At 41.3% G+C, this 16,949-nt stretch overlaps 1 protein-coding gene across 7 annotated transcripts in view; it reads left to right on the forward strand.

The window, feature by feature from the left end:
- MAP2K4 (mitogen-activated protein kinase kinase 4) overlaps nt 1-16,949 on the forward strand; it is a 190,776-nt gene that overhangs the window by 68,142 nt on the left and 105,685 nt on the right. For 4 of the 7 annotated variants that reach the window (XM_044982525.1, XM_044982528.1, XM_044982526.1 and 1 more), the window contains one exon: nt 13,751-13,783. The exons of the other annotated variants lie outside the window; for them this stretch is intronic. In XM_044982525.1, the coding sequence (XP_044838460.1) occupies nt 13,751-13,783 (33 nt within the window). The remainder of the gene's footprint in view (nt 1-13,750; nt 13,784-16,949) is intronic. 7 annotated transcript variants of the gene reach the window in all.

Below are 16,949 nucleotides of genomic sequence, written 5' to 3' on the forward strand. Positions count from 1 at the left end.
CTGGAATCTCCTGCGGTGTCTCTTTCAGAGATTCTAGTCCAGGTCAGCTACCTCTGGCTTCTCCAGTGTCACCAAGCCACACCAGCACCGGCATCCGTCACAAAGTCAGACTGTTGGATCTCACCAAACAGTTAAGCTTTGCAAATGTAATCTCAGTTCTGTAACTTGTACTGCCTTTGGTTTGCTTGACCTTGAGCATAAAACAACTTTCTCTTTTTATCTCTGGGCGAAGCTGAGTTTTAAATTAACCCGTTTCTAGACAAATTGCTCACACTGTGTCAGAGGCTTTTCTTTGGTGATTAAAAGCTCCTCTGAGATATATGATCTTATCTAGATTAAAGATCCCTTTTAATGGGCATTGTTTAGATGGATCTTCACGCGTATAAAGATTCCAATTCTCTAAATACCTGCAGGTTTTAGAACCATAATGTACGTACATATAATATGCTGGGGTACCCTTAGGGGGTGAGGTGGAATGTTTAGACTGTCCCTTACCCACACGGAAAAGAAGGGGGGGAGAGAAGATGGGTTCACACGCTCCTAGACCTGGTTACAGTTTTGGCTTCCAGCATACCAATAGAACAAGAAACAAAAGTACCCCTACCAAAAAGAAAAGCCAGCCCTGGGGCTGCTCTAAGTCCCAGTAATTGTTCAGCACGGCCCACGGACTCGTGGAGTTAATGGAATTATTCATTAGCCGTGTCTGAACCTAGGTACCTTAACCAGAAAGCTTTTACCCACACACACCTTCCTATTTGTGGGTTTCTTTACCATTAGGGGCCCAATGTCCCAACCCTCACTCTTCGGGGGCGTTAATCCTCAAACCCAGGAGGTAACGCACTTACCACGCCCGGAGTGGCCACGTCTGGCAGGTGGACTCCCCTCTTCTGGTACTGTCTTGCCTCCGTGTCAGCTGGAGTTCTCTGTGGAGGGGGCGTAGCCGTCCCGGCCGATTGCGGCGACCCGGAGCTTGAGCAAACCAATAGCTCAAGGTGGCCACTCTCCTGAGCCGTCCTCGGCCGCCGGTCAGCGCCCCCAACAGGGAGAGAAGTCCCGGCGTGGAGTCGCCATTTTGTTAGCCAAAAGGGCTCGTTTCCCCCTGGAGCTTACCTAATTACACCAAGGAGGCACGGAGACAGGAAGACAAGTACCACACCCTTTATTGATCGGTCAGCTGAGCGGGTGCTCTGATCGGCTAGTGCCAGAAGAGAGACACACCTTCCATGGCCAGATGGGCTTACCTTTATACCCCGAAACAAACAACTTAGCCTACGTTTGTCTACGTCATTTGGTTGACCTGTAGAACCTGTACATGCATCTGTTAGGGGATAATTGGATATGCAGGATACATATATCATTTTGTGGGGGCTACAAGATACATCTGTTGAGGATACATTTATCATTCTGAAGGGGACACAAGATACATCCGTTGACCCTTTGTACTAGATACTTTGGATGCATACATGTGAACACAGCTGCATACACTTGGGGAGCCAACATATACTTGGGGAGCCAAACAAAACTGATAAGCGAAATAGCTGACTTAGGTAGATACACGGCCTTCAGTCTAATGAGTTCTGTAAGCTTTCCAACACAGTTTGGACAAGCATAACATAATTTTGGTTTACTCAGGCCTAATACGGAAAGGCTTCATTAGCACTATGATTTTTCCAACACCGTCATACCGCGCAATCAGGATCATTCATCAATTCCAAGGCCAGAAGAGATCACTGTGATCATCCAGTCTGACCTCATGCATAACACAGGCAATAGAATGTTGTAAGCTGTGTTTTGACAGAGCTAAATGAATGCTTATACATCTAGGAACAAATAATATAGGCCATTCCTACAGAATGGGGCACTATTCCGTGGAAAGCAGGACCCTGGAAAGGATTGCAAGGTCACAGAAGACAAGTAACTCTGTGTGAGCTGCTTGTGTTATGCTGTGGCAAAAAGTGCTTGAATGTATAAACAGGGGAAGAGTAATTAAGAGTAGGGAGGTGATTTTACCTCTGTATCCTGCATTGGGAGGTGTTGGGATTTTGTGGTTCCCAGTTAGTCAGATGCTGGGCAGAATCAAGGGTCTTCGATTTGATTCAGTTTGATTCGATTCAGTTCAATTCAACAAGACTTTATTCACTGTGCACAAAGGGAGAGCCCCTGGTACAAAAATCAGCCAGAGTCCGTCCAGCAAGGAGCCCCTCCCATTGTTGTTTTATAGCACATGGCAGTTACATAACAAGTTACATAACACAAACCTCTGACCAATCATATTTAACCTTTCTATATATGGATTTGTTCATCACATGCTTATACTTCTCCACGCCACATGTTGCGCTCACCCTCCTCCCCCTGGCCTTCTCTAGAATGTTCCTAGGGCGGTGAGCCACAGCTTGCTTCCCTATGCATAAGTACCCTGTAAATCACATTTTGTTTAAAGTGAACACAAGCATACGCTTTAGAGGCAGATACTGGAATACTGTGTGTATTTCTGGTGACCACATTTTTAAGAGGATGTTGAAAAATTGGAGAGAATACAGAAAAGGGCCACAAAATAATTGAGGGGTGGAGAAAATGCCTTACAGTGATGAATTTAAAGAACTCAATCTGTTTATCTTATCAAAATTATCAAGCAGTAACTTGATCACTGTGCAGAAGTATCTTCACAGAGAGAAAATACTGGATATTAAAGGCTTCTTTAATCTATCAGAAACAGGCATAACAAGAACCAGTAGCTGGAAGTTAAAACCAGACAAATTCGAATTAGAAATAAATCGCACATTTTAATGGTAAGGATGATTTAGCCATTGGAACAACTCAAGGGAAGTGATGGATTCTCTATCTCTTGATGTCCTCAAATCTACACAGGATGCCTTTGAAAAGATCTACTTTAGGCAAACACAAGTTACTTGGTTCAACATAGGGGTAAGTGGGTGAAATTCTATGGCCCATGGTACACTGACGGTCAAATCATGACTTGAAAAATCTGAGAAATCAGTAATCTGTGAAGGAAACTTGACTATAATGTATAGTATGGTGCAGATTAAAGGCTTGCTACTGCTAATGTACCTGCCTTGTTTGCCATTAGGAGCCACTACTGCCAGCACATCCACTTCAGCTGTAGCTGCTGCTGATGTACCCACCCTGCTTTCAGCCACTCCCTCCTGATTTTATTTCCTTTGTAGAAGATGCTTCAAATTCAATTTTTTTCTCCTTTGTAGACCAGTATTTTGTGCTGAGCAGATTTTATGGATGCTGGCTGTCTCTTCTACTATCTTCACACATATAAACTCCAAGCCAGGACTCCATTCTCAGAAGGCAGCAAATTACAACAAACACTGTGTGCCTCTCACTATGGGCAAAATGATTGGATTGCGAAAGAGCTGTTCATTCAACAAGTTGGACAGACCCAGAAAAACCTCCCATAGATGGAAAGATCTGCACTCTCTTTTATGGATTTTATAACAGTTGTGTTCACAGCAGTTCCCCCATTGCAATGCAATGCAAGCTGCTGAGCAACATGGTACAAACACTAGCAGAATGAATAAAAACTCTTTTTAAAATGTAGTATTAATTTAATATAAGAAAAATGGGGGTGGAGTTTTCACAGGTTTAAAGGGAGAATTGGTGTTACAGATATTAGCTGGAATAGCCAGTAATACTAAAAAAGAGATGGCAGCAAAGAATCCTGTGGCACCTTATAGACTAACAGACGTTTTGCAGCATGAGCTTTTGTGGGTGAATACCCACTTCTTCGGATGCAAGAAGAAGTGGGTATTTACCCACGAAAGCTCATGCTGCAAAACGTCTGTTAGTCTATAAGGTGCCACAGGATTCTTTGCTGCTTCTACAGAACCAGACTAACACGGCTACCCCTCTGATACTTAAAAAAGAGATGTTCTTCTCTCCCTTATGTGAAATGGGTGCAAAGGCAAAAAATAGCCGTATACATCAATCCACCTACACTGGCCCTATTGCCTGTCATGCCCCACTGGCTGGAGATTTTTTTCTCCTATTTAGATGATGAGCTGTATGTCAGTTTGAGATGATGTACAACAATGATGCTACCAGCCAGGCCCAGCCGGCCTTTCTGAATGTGGATTTAGAAGAAGTGGGCCAAGATTTTCAGTAGTGACTGTCCCACAGTCTGGAATGGCTCATAACTGTGAGTGGTTATCTCAGAGCAGATGGTCAGAAAACGAGGACAGATACCCCAAACTGTTGGCATGTGCTATGATTTGATTTTACCAAGCCAGTAACAAATGTGAACTCCTGAAACACTAGACCGGTCTTACCATGAAGTCACAGACAGTCCCGTCAGACTCTTCTGTCTTGCCACCCAAACAAACTGAACTTTGTGATAAATGATTATTTAAACCAAAAATCATACATCAGTCCCAAGCGCCCGGTCACTTACCCCAGATCTTTTGGTACTCCAGATCTTACACCAAAGATAATGCTGGCAGCCAGTTCTATGGTAAACTAAAGATTTATTAGCTGAGGAAAAAAGAGTGAGCGTTATTGAGAAGATAAAGCAGGTAAAATATATGTACAGCTGAGTCAGAGTCTATAATTACAAATACTAGCAGAGATGTAGTAATCTTCCAGTTTCCCAAAAGTCTCTCAGGGCTACCCAGAATAACTCTGGGGATCTTCGTCTTCTAGTTCAAGAGTTATTTTGCCCTGCTAGAATTCATATAGTCCAGAGATGAAGGATCTATTTCTGAATCCATATTTATAGTCTCTTCACACAGAAGCAAACTGACAGTGTCTCTCTACACATGTGGGCTTTTCCTTTGATGATGATGAGTGGGGAATGCACTTAGCTTTTGGACCTCCGTCACACATAATGGCCACTTGCTTTGAAATTAGCATTTTCTGTTAAAGTTCTTAAGTCCTTCATTAGCATTTCACAAAATTTCTGTGATGGGTTATTTAGTTACATGGATACACACAATGTAAATGTTTGCTATTATAAAAGGAACAGGTAAGTGAAAACAATACAAGTAACATTCCACTAGTTTTCATGAAGTTTAAATATCTGAATACACACTTATACATTTAACACTTTGATCTATACTAACACACAAGTAAAGTGGCCTGGGTTCTGACCTGATATGGCACCTGGTTTGCCAGTGTCACAGTGACTACTGACTTTGGTGGCTTTGCTTTTTGGGTACCCCAAAAGGGGCCTTATTTTCAGTGGGTGAGTGCTTAGCACTGTCTTCAAAATATCCCCTTATTTTAAGGTTTTGGGCACCCAGAATCACTGGTCACTTTTCATAATGTTGGTCCTGGCATGTAAATCACACTCTCATTTAAGTTAAGAGGTTTATGCTGTTTCCTGTGTTAAACCAAAAGCCAGGTATTTTTGTGGTAAGTATTGTCTGGTCTTAAACTCTCTCATACCTAATTAAATCTTATATGTGTGTGGGTGCTGGTATTAGCACATACTTTTCACCCCATCAGCAGCTACTACCAACCAGTGGAGCTAAATCAGTGGCACCAGAGAATAAAGGTGGTGACAGACAGACTTACAGACAAAGGAGATATGGGAGGAGGCAAGTTCAGAATGAAGGACTATGGGCATGGCTACACTTGCAGATGTAGAGCACTTTGAGTTAAACCAGCCTTCATAGAGCGCAGTAGGGAAAGCGTTGTAGTCTGTCCACACTGACAGCTGCAAGCGCACTGGCGTGGCCACATTAGCAGCTCTTGCCACAGCCACAGAGAGCAGTGCATTGTGGTAGCTATCCCAGCATGAAAGTGATTGCAATGTGCTTTTCAAATGGGGGGTGGGGTGGAGTTTGAGAGGGAGTGTGTTGTGTGTATGTGGGGGGAGAGAGAGTGGGTTTTTGGGGCTGAGAGCATGTCAGCATGCTGTCTTTTAAGTTCAGACAGCAGCAGACCTTCCCCCCCCCGCCCCTCTCTCTCTCACACAGCATTCCACTGTAATGGTTGCTTTGTCTTGGAGCAGATAAGCATGCCGAAGCTTTCAAAGGGCATATCCAAAACAATGTAAAGAGTGGCCACTTGACTTAAGGGGATTATGGGACGTATCAGGAGGCTGATCAGAGCGCAGTAATGCAACATCTCATTCACACTGATGCTGGGGCGCTCCAATGCGGGCGCATCAAACATTATTCTACTTGCTGAGGTGGAGTACCAGGAGTGCTCTAGCTGTGGAGTCAGAGCGGTCTACGTGCCTTGCCAGTGTGGACGGGTAGTGAGCTAGTGCGCTCGGGGAGCCTTTAATGCGCTGTAACTCGCAAGTGTAGCCAAGCCCTACAGTTGCAACCATGGAAGGGAAGAGAGGCCAATAATTAGGGTGGAGCAGTAGTGACTTCATAGTTAAAATAAAAATTCTGCCATAACTGTATCACTTTAAACTGTTTTTTCCTGATAATTATTACAAGACCATACATGTACCTAGTGCTTCCCTTTTGCTGTCATTGACATATCTAAGTAGAAGTGAAGGTGGCACCCAGAAAATTGAAAGTTGTAAATTTAAACAAATGGAGTTATTAACTTTAACATTCTTAACATAATGGTTATCAGAAACCCTCTCTTTTATGTTAAAAGGAAGATATAATAAAAGGAAATGATACTTAGGCAGAAAGGGAAGGTAAGAAGTGAATGTAATCCTGGATCATACAAGGCATAAACAGTCCAGTCAAAAATAAACATAAAGAAAAAGATGGTCTTTAAGGAATGTCTGAAAAGTGGCCATAAACAAAACATGTGCATTAAAATTGTCAAAGTATTTGAATTTTCCATATTGGCTTGTTGCAAATCAGGTTCATGCATACAAAATAATACCACTTTACAGTTTTGAATGAGGTGTCTCACTCCTTTTGGATCCCTTTAGCAACAAATCTGTAATATTTTGGTATTTTGCGGCTCTGATCTTTTGCCTCCTCCATGTACTGATTACTACACTAGCAATGGCAAATTCTGTGTTTTATACAGTTTCAAAAGTGACACTTTTCACCACAGAAACTAATATGACCCCATGATTCAGGCAAATGGGTCGAGGAGTTTCCCAACAAGAGTTATTATGACAGAAGGTTTCAGGTACCCAGGTCCATGAAACAGGTTCAGCATTCCTCTGACTCAGAGTTAATTGAAGATGATATACTAACCAGACCAGTTTCCCAGCACATTATAAACATGGTTGTTTTTGCAGAGGAAAGAATCAGAAAATGGAGATTAGGAGGATAGAAAGATGATGAGAATTATGTGAAAATGGTCTTCAGCAAAGCTTGCAGCTCTGATCCAGCTCAGTCCCTATGTTGTGAAGAACAGCATAGTTGATCCAGAAACAAAGCTGTTCCCGTAGACTATATTTTTGATGTGCAGAACTCTTTCTTTGAAGAAAAAGGCAAAAAAAAAAAAATCTTTCCACAAAAATAATATGCAAAATCAAATTAACATGTAGCCTACATTTACACACACTGAATAGGTATAGCTCAGTGTCTTAGTGTAACAGTGATGTCTCCAAAATATCGGAACACTCACAACTAACTTACGTCCACATACAGTCTTATTCACAGATTTTACTTATGCCAGCTGAATAGGTATGCCGGCTCTTTAGGTTTCTACAAAAAATATAAAGTGGAATTAAAGTTGACAACATCAATCTGACATGTTTAGGAGCGACTGTATAATGTGCAGAGGAAGGTGCATGCCTTATTTAGTGTGGCTTGCAATTCATTTATTGAAACACCTTAAGAGACAAGACTTTCCTCTTCCTTCTTGCAAAGGAAGTGACAGAGAAGAGGACTTGCATATGAAAATGGCAGCAATCTAAGGTGGAAATTTGCTGGTTCACAAAAATTATCTCTGTCTGATCTGCATACTTACACCAATTTTGTGATTTTTTCATTTGATTTTTAAAAAGCCTGCAAAACATGAGGTAAAATCCAGTTTCTGTCAACGTGAATGGCAAATCTCCAACTGACTTCAGTAGGGTCAGGATTTAATTTTTGGAAACGTAATCCAAGTGAAAAACTTGGTAGGTTAGAAGATAAGGTTGGTTGACCAATAAAGAAATAACTGAATTTTTTCATTTCCTATATTTGTTTGGAAAAAAAATAAAATATGAGCAATGAAAAATCAAGTTATTATGAATGATAAACATAAGACATGCTGTACTGGTTTATTTACTCTCTGTATATAAAGAAACAAACAGCAAATTATTCAACAAGACACAAAAAGTAATAAAAAATTGTATTAATGAGACAGCCTTGCCACTGACAAATTATCTACTGATGCAAATGCTACAAATATATTTTCTAATAAATTGCAAAGAAAATATTTTAATTATCATTACTATTACAGTATATATTTTATGCTTCTCATCCTGTCACTGTATCAGTCAGATTACACAAAATCCCAAGTCATAGAACACTATGTATATGTCAAATACATAGTGTTCTTACATTGTTTTTAAAAAATTTTCATACTGTTACTCATGGATTAAACAGTACATCAGCAGGGGACTGGTTCTGCGATGTCGAGAGGTTTTTTCATTGACTTCAAGCCCCAAAGTACAAACTGTAAATTGGAGTTAAAGCTGTCTCTTGTTAATTAATTTGTATGTTTTACAGAATATTTGCTATCCATTTCTTTATGTACATAGTGTAGAAGAATGTTAAGTTTGTTATGTGCTTGTAATACAACTGTTAATTTTTCATTTAATATCTTTTGGTTTTCAGTGATGTCTTCATGGTTCAAGCAATCTTATCTTGCAGCCAATGAAGATTTTTGTCAGGACTAATAATAAATATGTACTAAGAAAATGTAAAGTTCTGGACAGATATTTATAGACATTGGAACTGATCCTCACAACAGTTTTCTTGCCTTTCATTTGGGGGATGTGGGAGTTAAGGTTGACGGTAGAAAATAAGAAACAGTAATAGAAGGCTGAGAACAGAACCTGGCTGAGGAGGGTAGTGCCAGATGGACACACTGCCAGAGACAGAGAGGGTTGTTGTTAATATTCCTCTTGGTTTTATTTTGTTCCAGACTCTGACTTACTCAGATTAGAAGTGCATGCTAGAATTTTGAGTGAAAGCTTCAGTCTATGACCTTTCTACTTACCGCATGTAACAAACCTCCTGGTTTTGAACCCTGGAATAGATACCCCATATGTTCAAGACTCTTATCCCAAGCAGGAAACCTAATGATCTCCAAATCTGAAATCCTCCCTCACAGTTGACTTATGCATTGGTTGATCTCTAGTATCAGCCTTCTCTTTTTGCTTGCACTTGGCACCAGAAGGACCCTTAAGAAGACCACCTGCGTTGCCTTCAGTTGTCTTAATAAATCCCTAGCATCTTTATCTGCTGTAGCCTGTAACCCTCTGTTTGTATTGTTGGTTTCCATGTGACCCATAGTAAGTGGAAATCCCCAGTGTTCCTCAGGATATCCTTTCCTTTTCTTGTCAAATCCTTTGTCTTGGCACCTGGGAGGCAACAGTAAGCCATTCTGTTCACATTCTGAGTCATGGATACAGTGTCTCAGGTTACCGTCTAATACTAATCAAATTCACAGAAAATCCAAAGCTAATGGGCAAAGCTAGTACTATGGAAAATAATTAAAGTTCTATAGGCTCTTGGAAAGGTACTAAAATAGAACACATAGAATGAAGTTTAATTGGGATAAATGCAAGAAAGATCTGACACACATAGAATCATAGAATCCTAGAACTGGAAGGGACCTTGAGAGGCCATCTAGTCCAGTCCCCTGCACTTGTGGCAGGACTAAGTATTATCTAGACCATCCCTGACAGCTGTTTGTCTAACCTGCTTTTTAAAATCTCCAATGATGGAGACTCTGCAATTTCCCTAGGTAATTTATTCCAGTGCTTAACCACCTGGACAGTTAGGAAGTTTTTCCTAATGTATAACCTAAACCTCCCTTGTTGCAATTTCAGCCCATTGCTGCTTCTCCTGTCTTCAGAGGTTAAGAAAAACAATTTTTCTTCCTCCTCCTTGTAACAACCTTTTCAGACTTGAAAACTGTTATCGTGTCCCCTCTCAGTCATCTCTTTTCCAGACTAAACAAACCCAATTTTTTCAGTCTTCCCTCATAGGTCATGTTTTCTAGACCTTTACTCATTTTTGTTGCTCTTTGGACTCTCTCAAATTTCTCCACATTCTTCCTGAAATGTGGCACCCAGAACTGGACACAATACTCCAGTTGAGGTCTAATCAGAGCAGAGTAGAGTAGAAGAATTACTTTTCGTGTTTTGCTTACAACACTCCTGGTTATCCCAGAATTATGTTTGCCTTTTTTGCAACAGCGTTACACAGTTGACTCATATTTAGCTTGTGGTCCGCTGTGATCCCCAGATCCTTTTCTGCAGTACTCCTTCCTAGGCAGTCATTTCCCATTTTGTATGTGTGCAACTGATTGTTCCTTCCTAAATGGGGTACAGTACTTTGCATTCGTCCGTATTGAATTTCATCCTATTTACTTCAGACCATTTCTCCAGTTTTTCCAGATCATTTTGAATTTAAATCCTATCCTCCAAAGCACTTGCAACTCCTCTCAGCATGGTATCGTCTGCAACCTTTATAAGTGTACTCAGTATGCCATTATCTAAATCATTGATGAGAGTATTGAACAGAACCGGACCCAGAACTGATCCCTGCGGGACCCGACTTCTTATCCCCTTCCAGCATGATTGTGAATCACTGATAACTACTCTCTGGGAATGGTTTTTCCACCAGTTTTGCACCCACCTTATAGTAGCTCCATCTAGGTTGTATTTCCCTAGTTTGTTTATGAGAAGGTGATGCGAGACAGTATCAAAAGCTTTACTAAAGTAAAGATATACCACGTCTGCCGCTACCCCCCTATCCACAAGGCTTGTTACCCTGTAAAAGAAAGCTATCAGGTTGGTTTGACAAGATTTGTTTTTGACAAATCCATGCTGACTGTTACGTATCACCTTATGTAAAATGGTAGAAAGTTTAGGTATCAAGATTCTTGGTTTCCAATAAACACCTATAGGATAGTGTAAGAGAGAACTGCAGAGAGGAGGATACTGAGAGTGGTTGGAGTAAATACATTCATTTATGTCATCTATAATATGATAATGCCTTTACAAGGACAAGTATTCTGTTTAGATGTATTGTTGCCGCGGTTAGAAATGGAAAGATCCTATCATATCACAGTCCATTGCCTTTAAAGGGAAGTTGTAAGACTAGGGAAGGGATTATTCCTCCTATATAGCACTAAGAATGTCTGGGACAATGCATGAAGTTTAGGGTTCCATGACATATAAAGATAGTTCAAGATAAAATCGATAGAAAATTGTACCTCGTTTAAGAGCTGAATTTATGCATCATTTACAGGAAAGGCGACTAAGGGATGACATAATCACTGTCAGTAAATACCTGCCAAGAATTAACACACAGTGGACAGGGCAGGACCTGACATACATAAAAGAGCAAGGGGGGAAGTTTTAAAATGTATGATGACGTTATTAGTAATACATACGTTGACTTTTAAACATCTGAAGTCCCCAGGGCTGCTACTGAGAATGGGGGCTACATTCTCTGTTACCTTTTAAAAGGGAGAACTTGTAGCCATAAAAAGTTTTATAACCATGAGGTCAGTTAGACAATGGAGTGACATCAAGTATGTCTATTTGGCAGGTTAAACTGCAGATAGCACTCATGGAGATTCTGTGGAAACCTCAGTTCCCTCCTATAGCTATAGAGGGGGATAAGGCTGTGGCAATTGCCAGACTCGAGAATGGCCAGTACCAGAAATCCCACAGTAGGCAGCTATGGTGTAGTCTGCCATCATGAAATGCTCATCCTAAACCCTAGTAGAGTTGATTTAAACCCTGAAGCAGGAGGGTTTATATCCCTTCCAAAACAGCCTGCTCGGGATGGTGGCTAGTAGCAAAGTGCGATACTTACCCCCGGTGCACTGCTCTTGGTGAGAATGCACACCAACGACACAAGGAGTAACGTGTGCACACGTACAAAAGCTATGTAATACCTGCCGTGGCTCTATGCCAACATAACTTAGGTCAGCAAAATTTTGTATGATTGGCATGGCCATAGTCAGAGAGTCTTTGGTCAGAGCTTAAGGCATAGCTACATTTAAATTGCTACAGCTTCACAGCTGCTCTGCTGCAGATTTGCTGCTGTAGCACTTTAGTGTAGACACTACTTACGCTGACAGGAGGGCTTCTCCCATCAGTGTAGGTCAGTGGTTCTCAACAAGGGGTACGTGTACCCCTGGGGGTATGCAGACATCTTCCAGGGGGTACATCAGCTCATTTAGCTATTTGCCTACTTTTGCAACAGGCCACGTAAAAAGTACTAGCAAAGTCAGTACAAACTAAAATTTCATACAGACAATTACTTGTTTATACTGCTCCATATACTGTACACTGAAATGTAAGTACAATATTTGTATTCCAGTGGATTTATTTTATAATTATATGGTAAAAATTAGAAAGGAAGCAATTTTTCAGTAATAGTGTGCTTCCACACTTTTGTATTTTTATGTCTGGTTTTGTAAGCAAGTAGTTTTTAAGTGAGGTGAAACTTGCGGGTACGCAAGACAAATCAGACTCCTGAAAGGGGTGCACTAGTCTGGAAAGGCTGAGAGCCACTGATGTAGGTAATCCACCTCCACCTTCCCAGGAGGTCTACACCTGGAGTTAGGTCGGGACAGCTATGTTTCTCAGGGTGAACATGCCAATGTAAGTTCTTAGTGTAGACCCGGGTTAGAGTCTCAGACTTTGTCTCTACACTCAAGTTTTGCAGCTTTAATTATGCTGGCATAGTTAAACCCTGCTACTGCAGATGCAATTATATGAGTATTAAAGTGCTTATTGGAAGAGCTTATTCTGGTTTGAAATATAAATGCATTATGAGTGTGGATGTACTGCCTTGTATTAGCTTGCATTGAGTTAAATAGGCTCTGTCAACTGAAGTCCATTATACAGACATACCTCATAATGCAGAATGTTGTGCGGTGCCCTCTGAACTATGGTAAAGAAACTCTGGAAGATGCATCAAGTGCTGATCAAGAAAGTTAGCGCCATCCAAGCAATGCAGAAAATTACCACCTGCCTAGGACATCTGCAATACAATACGGAGAGAGATGGACCCAAATTTAGAGGCCTCATGCCTCTAGGAGAGGCACCTTGTACTCCCTGCCTGACCTCGGTGAGGGACTGCTACCTGGAGCTTCTGGAGCCACCCTTTCTCTCATGATGCTTCTTGCTCCCTTTTCAAAGCACACAGATGAAATTGCACCATGCCTTTGGTTTTTGTGACAGCAGAAGGTTTATTTGTTAAATTTTAATGTGTGAAAAAAGTATAAGGTAAAAGCCTAGGTGTGCTGTTTTGCCCTCCTTAGAGAGAAGCAATCCCCTCCCAAAGAAGATGTCAGTGTAAAAGTCTACATTGGGTTTTGTGTTTAAATCAGCATTCTTGACTTTCCTTATTAAGTAACTTATATCAAACCTCATATTATTTTGTCCCTAAGTCACCCTGCATATTTACTGAGGACGGCCCCCTTATAAGAGAGTCCTCATCCCTTAATGAAAAATGATAAAGCTTCTACACATTTTAAAATGTTTATGCAATTAATGCCTTATGCATTCTTTGTCAAGTGCTGTATATAATAAAGTACACTCCAGCCAAGCCCCTTGAGAGAATTACAGACTGGGGAGTATGTGAGCTCAGTGTAAATTATTCTCTGCCTTAATTTACAGACGTCCACTTGGACACTTTTTCAGCAGAATCAAGTAAGTGTGAAAATGACTCTCTTTTATTAAGAGCAAAGATTTGGAAATGCGGTGTTATTAAATTAACTGAAATCCAGTTAATTGGAACCATTTATTCATTTTGCTACCTTGAATATGGACAAATTAGGAATATGAATGAAAGGCTCCTGAGAGCCAAAAGAAACATTTTAGATAGTTGTTGGGAATAGAGAGGTGTTTTAAAATAGCGGGCATTAGAAAGAGGGATATACGGTTACGTACAAGTCCCACTTAGTAATTTTTTCATCACCAAATGTGGCAAGATTTCTGTAGGCTCACACAAACAGACATATCTTTATCTTCTTGGGGAATGAGAGATCCATTCTAGGTTCTGCTTCCTCTGACTGTTCATTGCACAAAAAGAAATCCTTTACTGTTAGGCTCCCCACAGCACTGCTCCCTAGACCGCATTGCACGCTGAGGTAGCACCATTAGGGGAGTTGGGACCAGAGCAGAGAAGCAGCCTTTCAAGTATAGAGACACTGGGACTCAGGAACTGGGCACCCCCATCTCCCTATCATGTAGCACAGGCTACTTAATACAGCCCCCTTCCCTAACAGCCCTTCTCCTGCCCAGGCCTACACACATGCCTATGTCCTCCTCCCTTCTCTGTCTGTACAACCCCATTCTTTCTCCCTGGCTCACTCTCCACTGCTCAGATGATGCAAAGCCATTGTAAATCCAGTTTAACTGACTGATACACTGTGTGAATCTGCCCAGTGAATTTGTCCCTAAAAGTCCCTAAAATAGAAAATTGATTTCAGGTTGATACTACAACTTTTCAGAATATTAGTACTTGCACATGGCAGCATTCCCTTTGAGTGCCTTGTTTGGAGTTCATACATGACATCTTTAGTAATTTGAAAAACACAGACATTTCCAGACAAACCCTTCATTAAAATGGGGTTAAGGTTAGAAGTATACATAAGTAACTAAGGGTAAAAACATTACAGAGATGTGGCAACTATTCCAAAACAAAGCCTTACAGAGCCAGAAAAGTCAGAGTTAAGACTGAACTTAAAAGAAATCCACGCATGTTAAGGTGTGGGAATGCACAGATAAAGACACCCAAACATCCTTATCTCTGCCCTGTAGTGACACCAGGAGGGAAGGAATTTTTTTTTTAAACCAACCTAATATGTTTTTAAAAATCTGGCTAATCCAGTTGTAGACCACAAACACTAAAATGCATTATTGTAATTGAATGGGTGTTGAATGAGGTCAGTGCAGAATAGAATTAAGGTTGTTTGGGTGTCCTAAGTGCACATTTCCAAATGTAAAATGTTGAATTTCTTTTAACTTTAACCTTTAATTTTAATGTCCTGACTCTGTAATGCTTGTGTTTGGAATAATTACACCATCATTGTAATGTTTTATGCCCTTAAATTACTGATGTGGTACTATGTAGTGTAGTTGTAGTCATGTTGGTCCCAGGATATTAGCGAGACAAGGTGGGTGAGGTAATATCTTTTATTGTACTAACTTCTGTTGGTGAGAGAGACAAGCTTTCCAGATTTCAGAGTGGTGGCCGTGTTAGTCTGTATCAGCAAAAAGAACGAGGAGTACTTGTGGCACCTTAGAGACTAACAAATTTATTTGGGCATAAGCTTTCATGGGCTAAAACCCTCTTCATCGGATGCATGCAGTGGAAAATACAGTAGGAAGATATATATACACAGAGAACATGAAAAAATGGGTGTTGTTGCCATAGCAACTCTAATGAGACTAATCAATTAAGGTGAGTTATTAGCATCAGGAGAAAAAAAAACTTTTGTAGTGATAATCAGGATGGCCCATTTCAAACAGTTGACAAGAAGGTGTGAGTAACAGTAGGGGCAACATTAGCATAGGGAAATAGTTTTTACTTTGTGTAATGACCCATCCACTCCCCGTCTTTATTCAAGCCTACTTTAATGGTGTGCAGTCTGCAAATTAATTCCAATTCTGCAGTTTCTCCTTGGAGTCTGTTTCTGAAATTTTTTTGTTGAAGAATTGAGACTTTTAGGTCCGTAATTGAGTGACCAGAGAGGTTGAAGTGCATAGAGACTGTCCGGTTTGGCCAGTGTACATGGCAGAGGGGCATTGCTGGCACATGATGGCATATATCACATTGGTAGATGTGCAGGTGAATGAGCCCCTGATGGTGTGGCTGATGTGATTAGGTCCTATGATGGTGTCCGTTGAATAGATAAGTGGACAGAGTTGGCAACGGGCTTTGTTGCAAGGATAGGTTCCTGGGTTAGTGTTTTTGTTGTGTGGTGTGTGGTTGCTGGTATTTGCTTCAGGTTGGGGGCCTGTCTGTAAGCGAGGACTGGCCTGTCTCCCAAGATCTGTGAGAGTGAGGGATTGTCCTTCAGGATAAGAAAAAGCAGAAACGACACTAAACTATCTAAATTACTACATGCCACAAAGGGCCACAGCAGTGGTTCCCTTAACTCACCCAACAATATTACCCGGCAGAAGAGTCTGTCTTATCTCGGGGCCTCTCCTTCTGCCCCTCCACACCCACGAACATGATGCAGTTCTGCGGTGACCAGGAATCCTACTTTCGACGTCTCCAACTCAAGGAATATTTCCAACACACCTCTGAACAGCACACTAATCCACAGAAACTTTCCTACCAACACTACAAAAAGAAGGCTTCTGCATGAACTCCTCCTGAAGGTTGAAACAACAGACTGGACTTCTACATAGACTGCTTCCACCAACGTTCATGGGCTGAAATTGTGGAAAAGCAGCATCACTTGCCCCATAACCTCAGCTCTGCAGAACACAATGCCATCCGCAGCCTCAGGAACAACTCTGACATAATAAAAAAGGCTGACAAAGGAGGTGCTGTCGTCATCATGAATAGGTCGGAATATGAACGAGAGGCTGCTAGGAAACTCTTTAACACCACATTTTATAGGCCATTACCCTCTGATCCCACTGAGGGTTACCAAAAGAAATTACATCATTTGCTCAAGAAACTCCCTGAAAAAGCACACACACACCCCTAGAACTCCGACCAGCGTTATTCTATCTGCTATCCAAGATCCAGAAACCTGGAAGTCCTGGATGCCCCGTCATCTCAGGCACTGGCACCCTGACAGCAGGATTGTCTGGCTATGTAGACTGTCTCCTCAGGCCCTACGCGGCCAGCACTCCT

The sequence above is a fragment of the Mauremys mutica genome, chromosome 12 (genome assembly GCF_020497125.1).
Source record: "Mauremys mutica isolate MM-2020 ecotype Southern chromosome 12, ASM2049712v1, whole genome shotgun sequence".
In the NCBI taxonomy this organism is placed as follows: Eukaryota; Metazoa; Chordata; order Testudines; family Geoemydidae; genus Mauremys; species Mauremys mutica.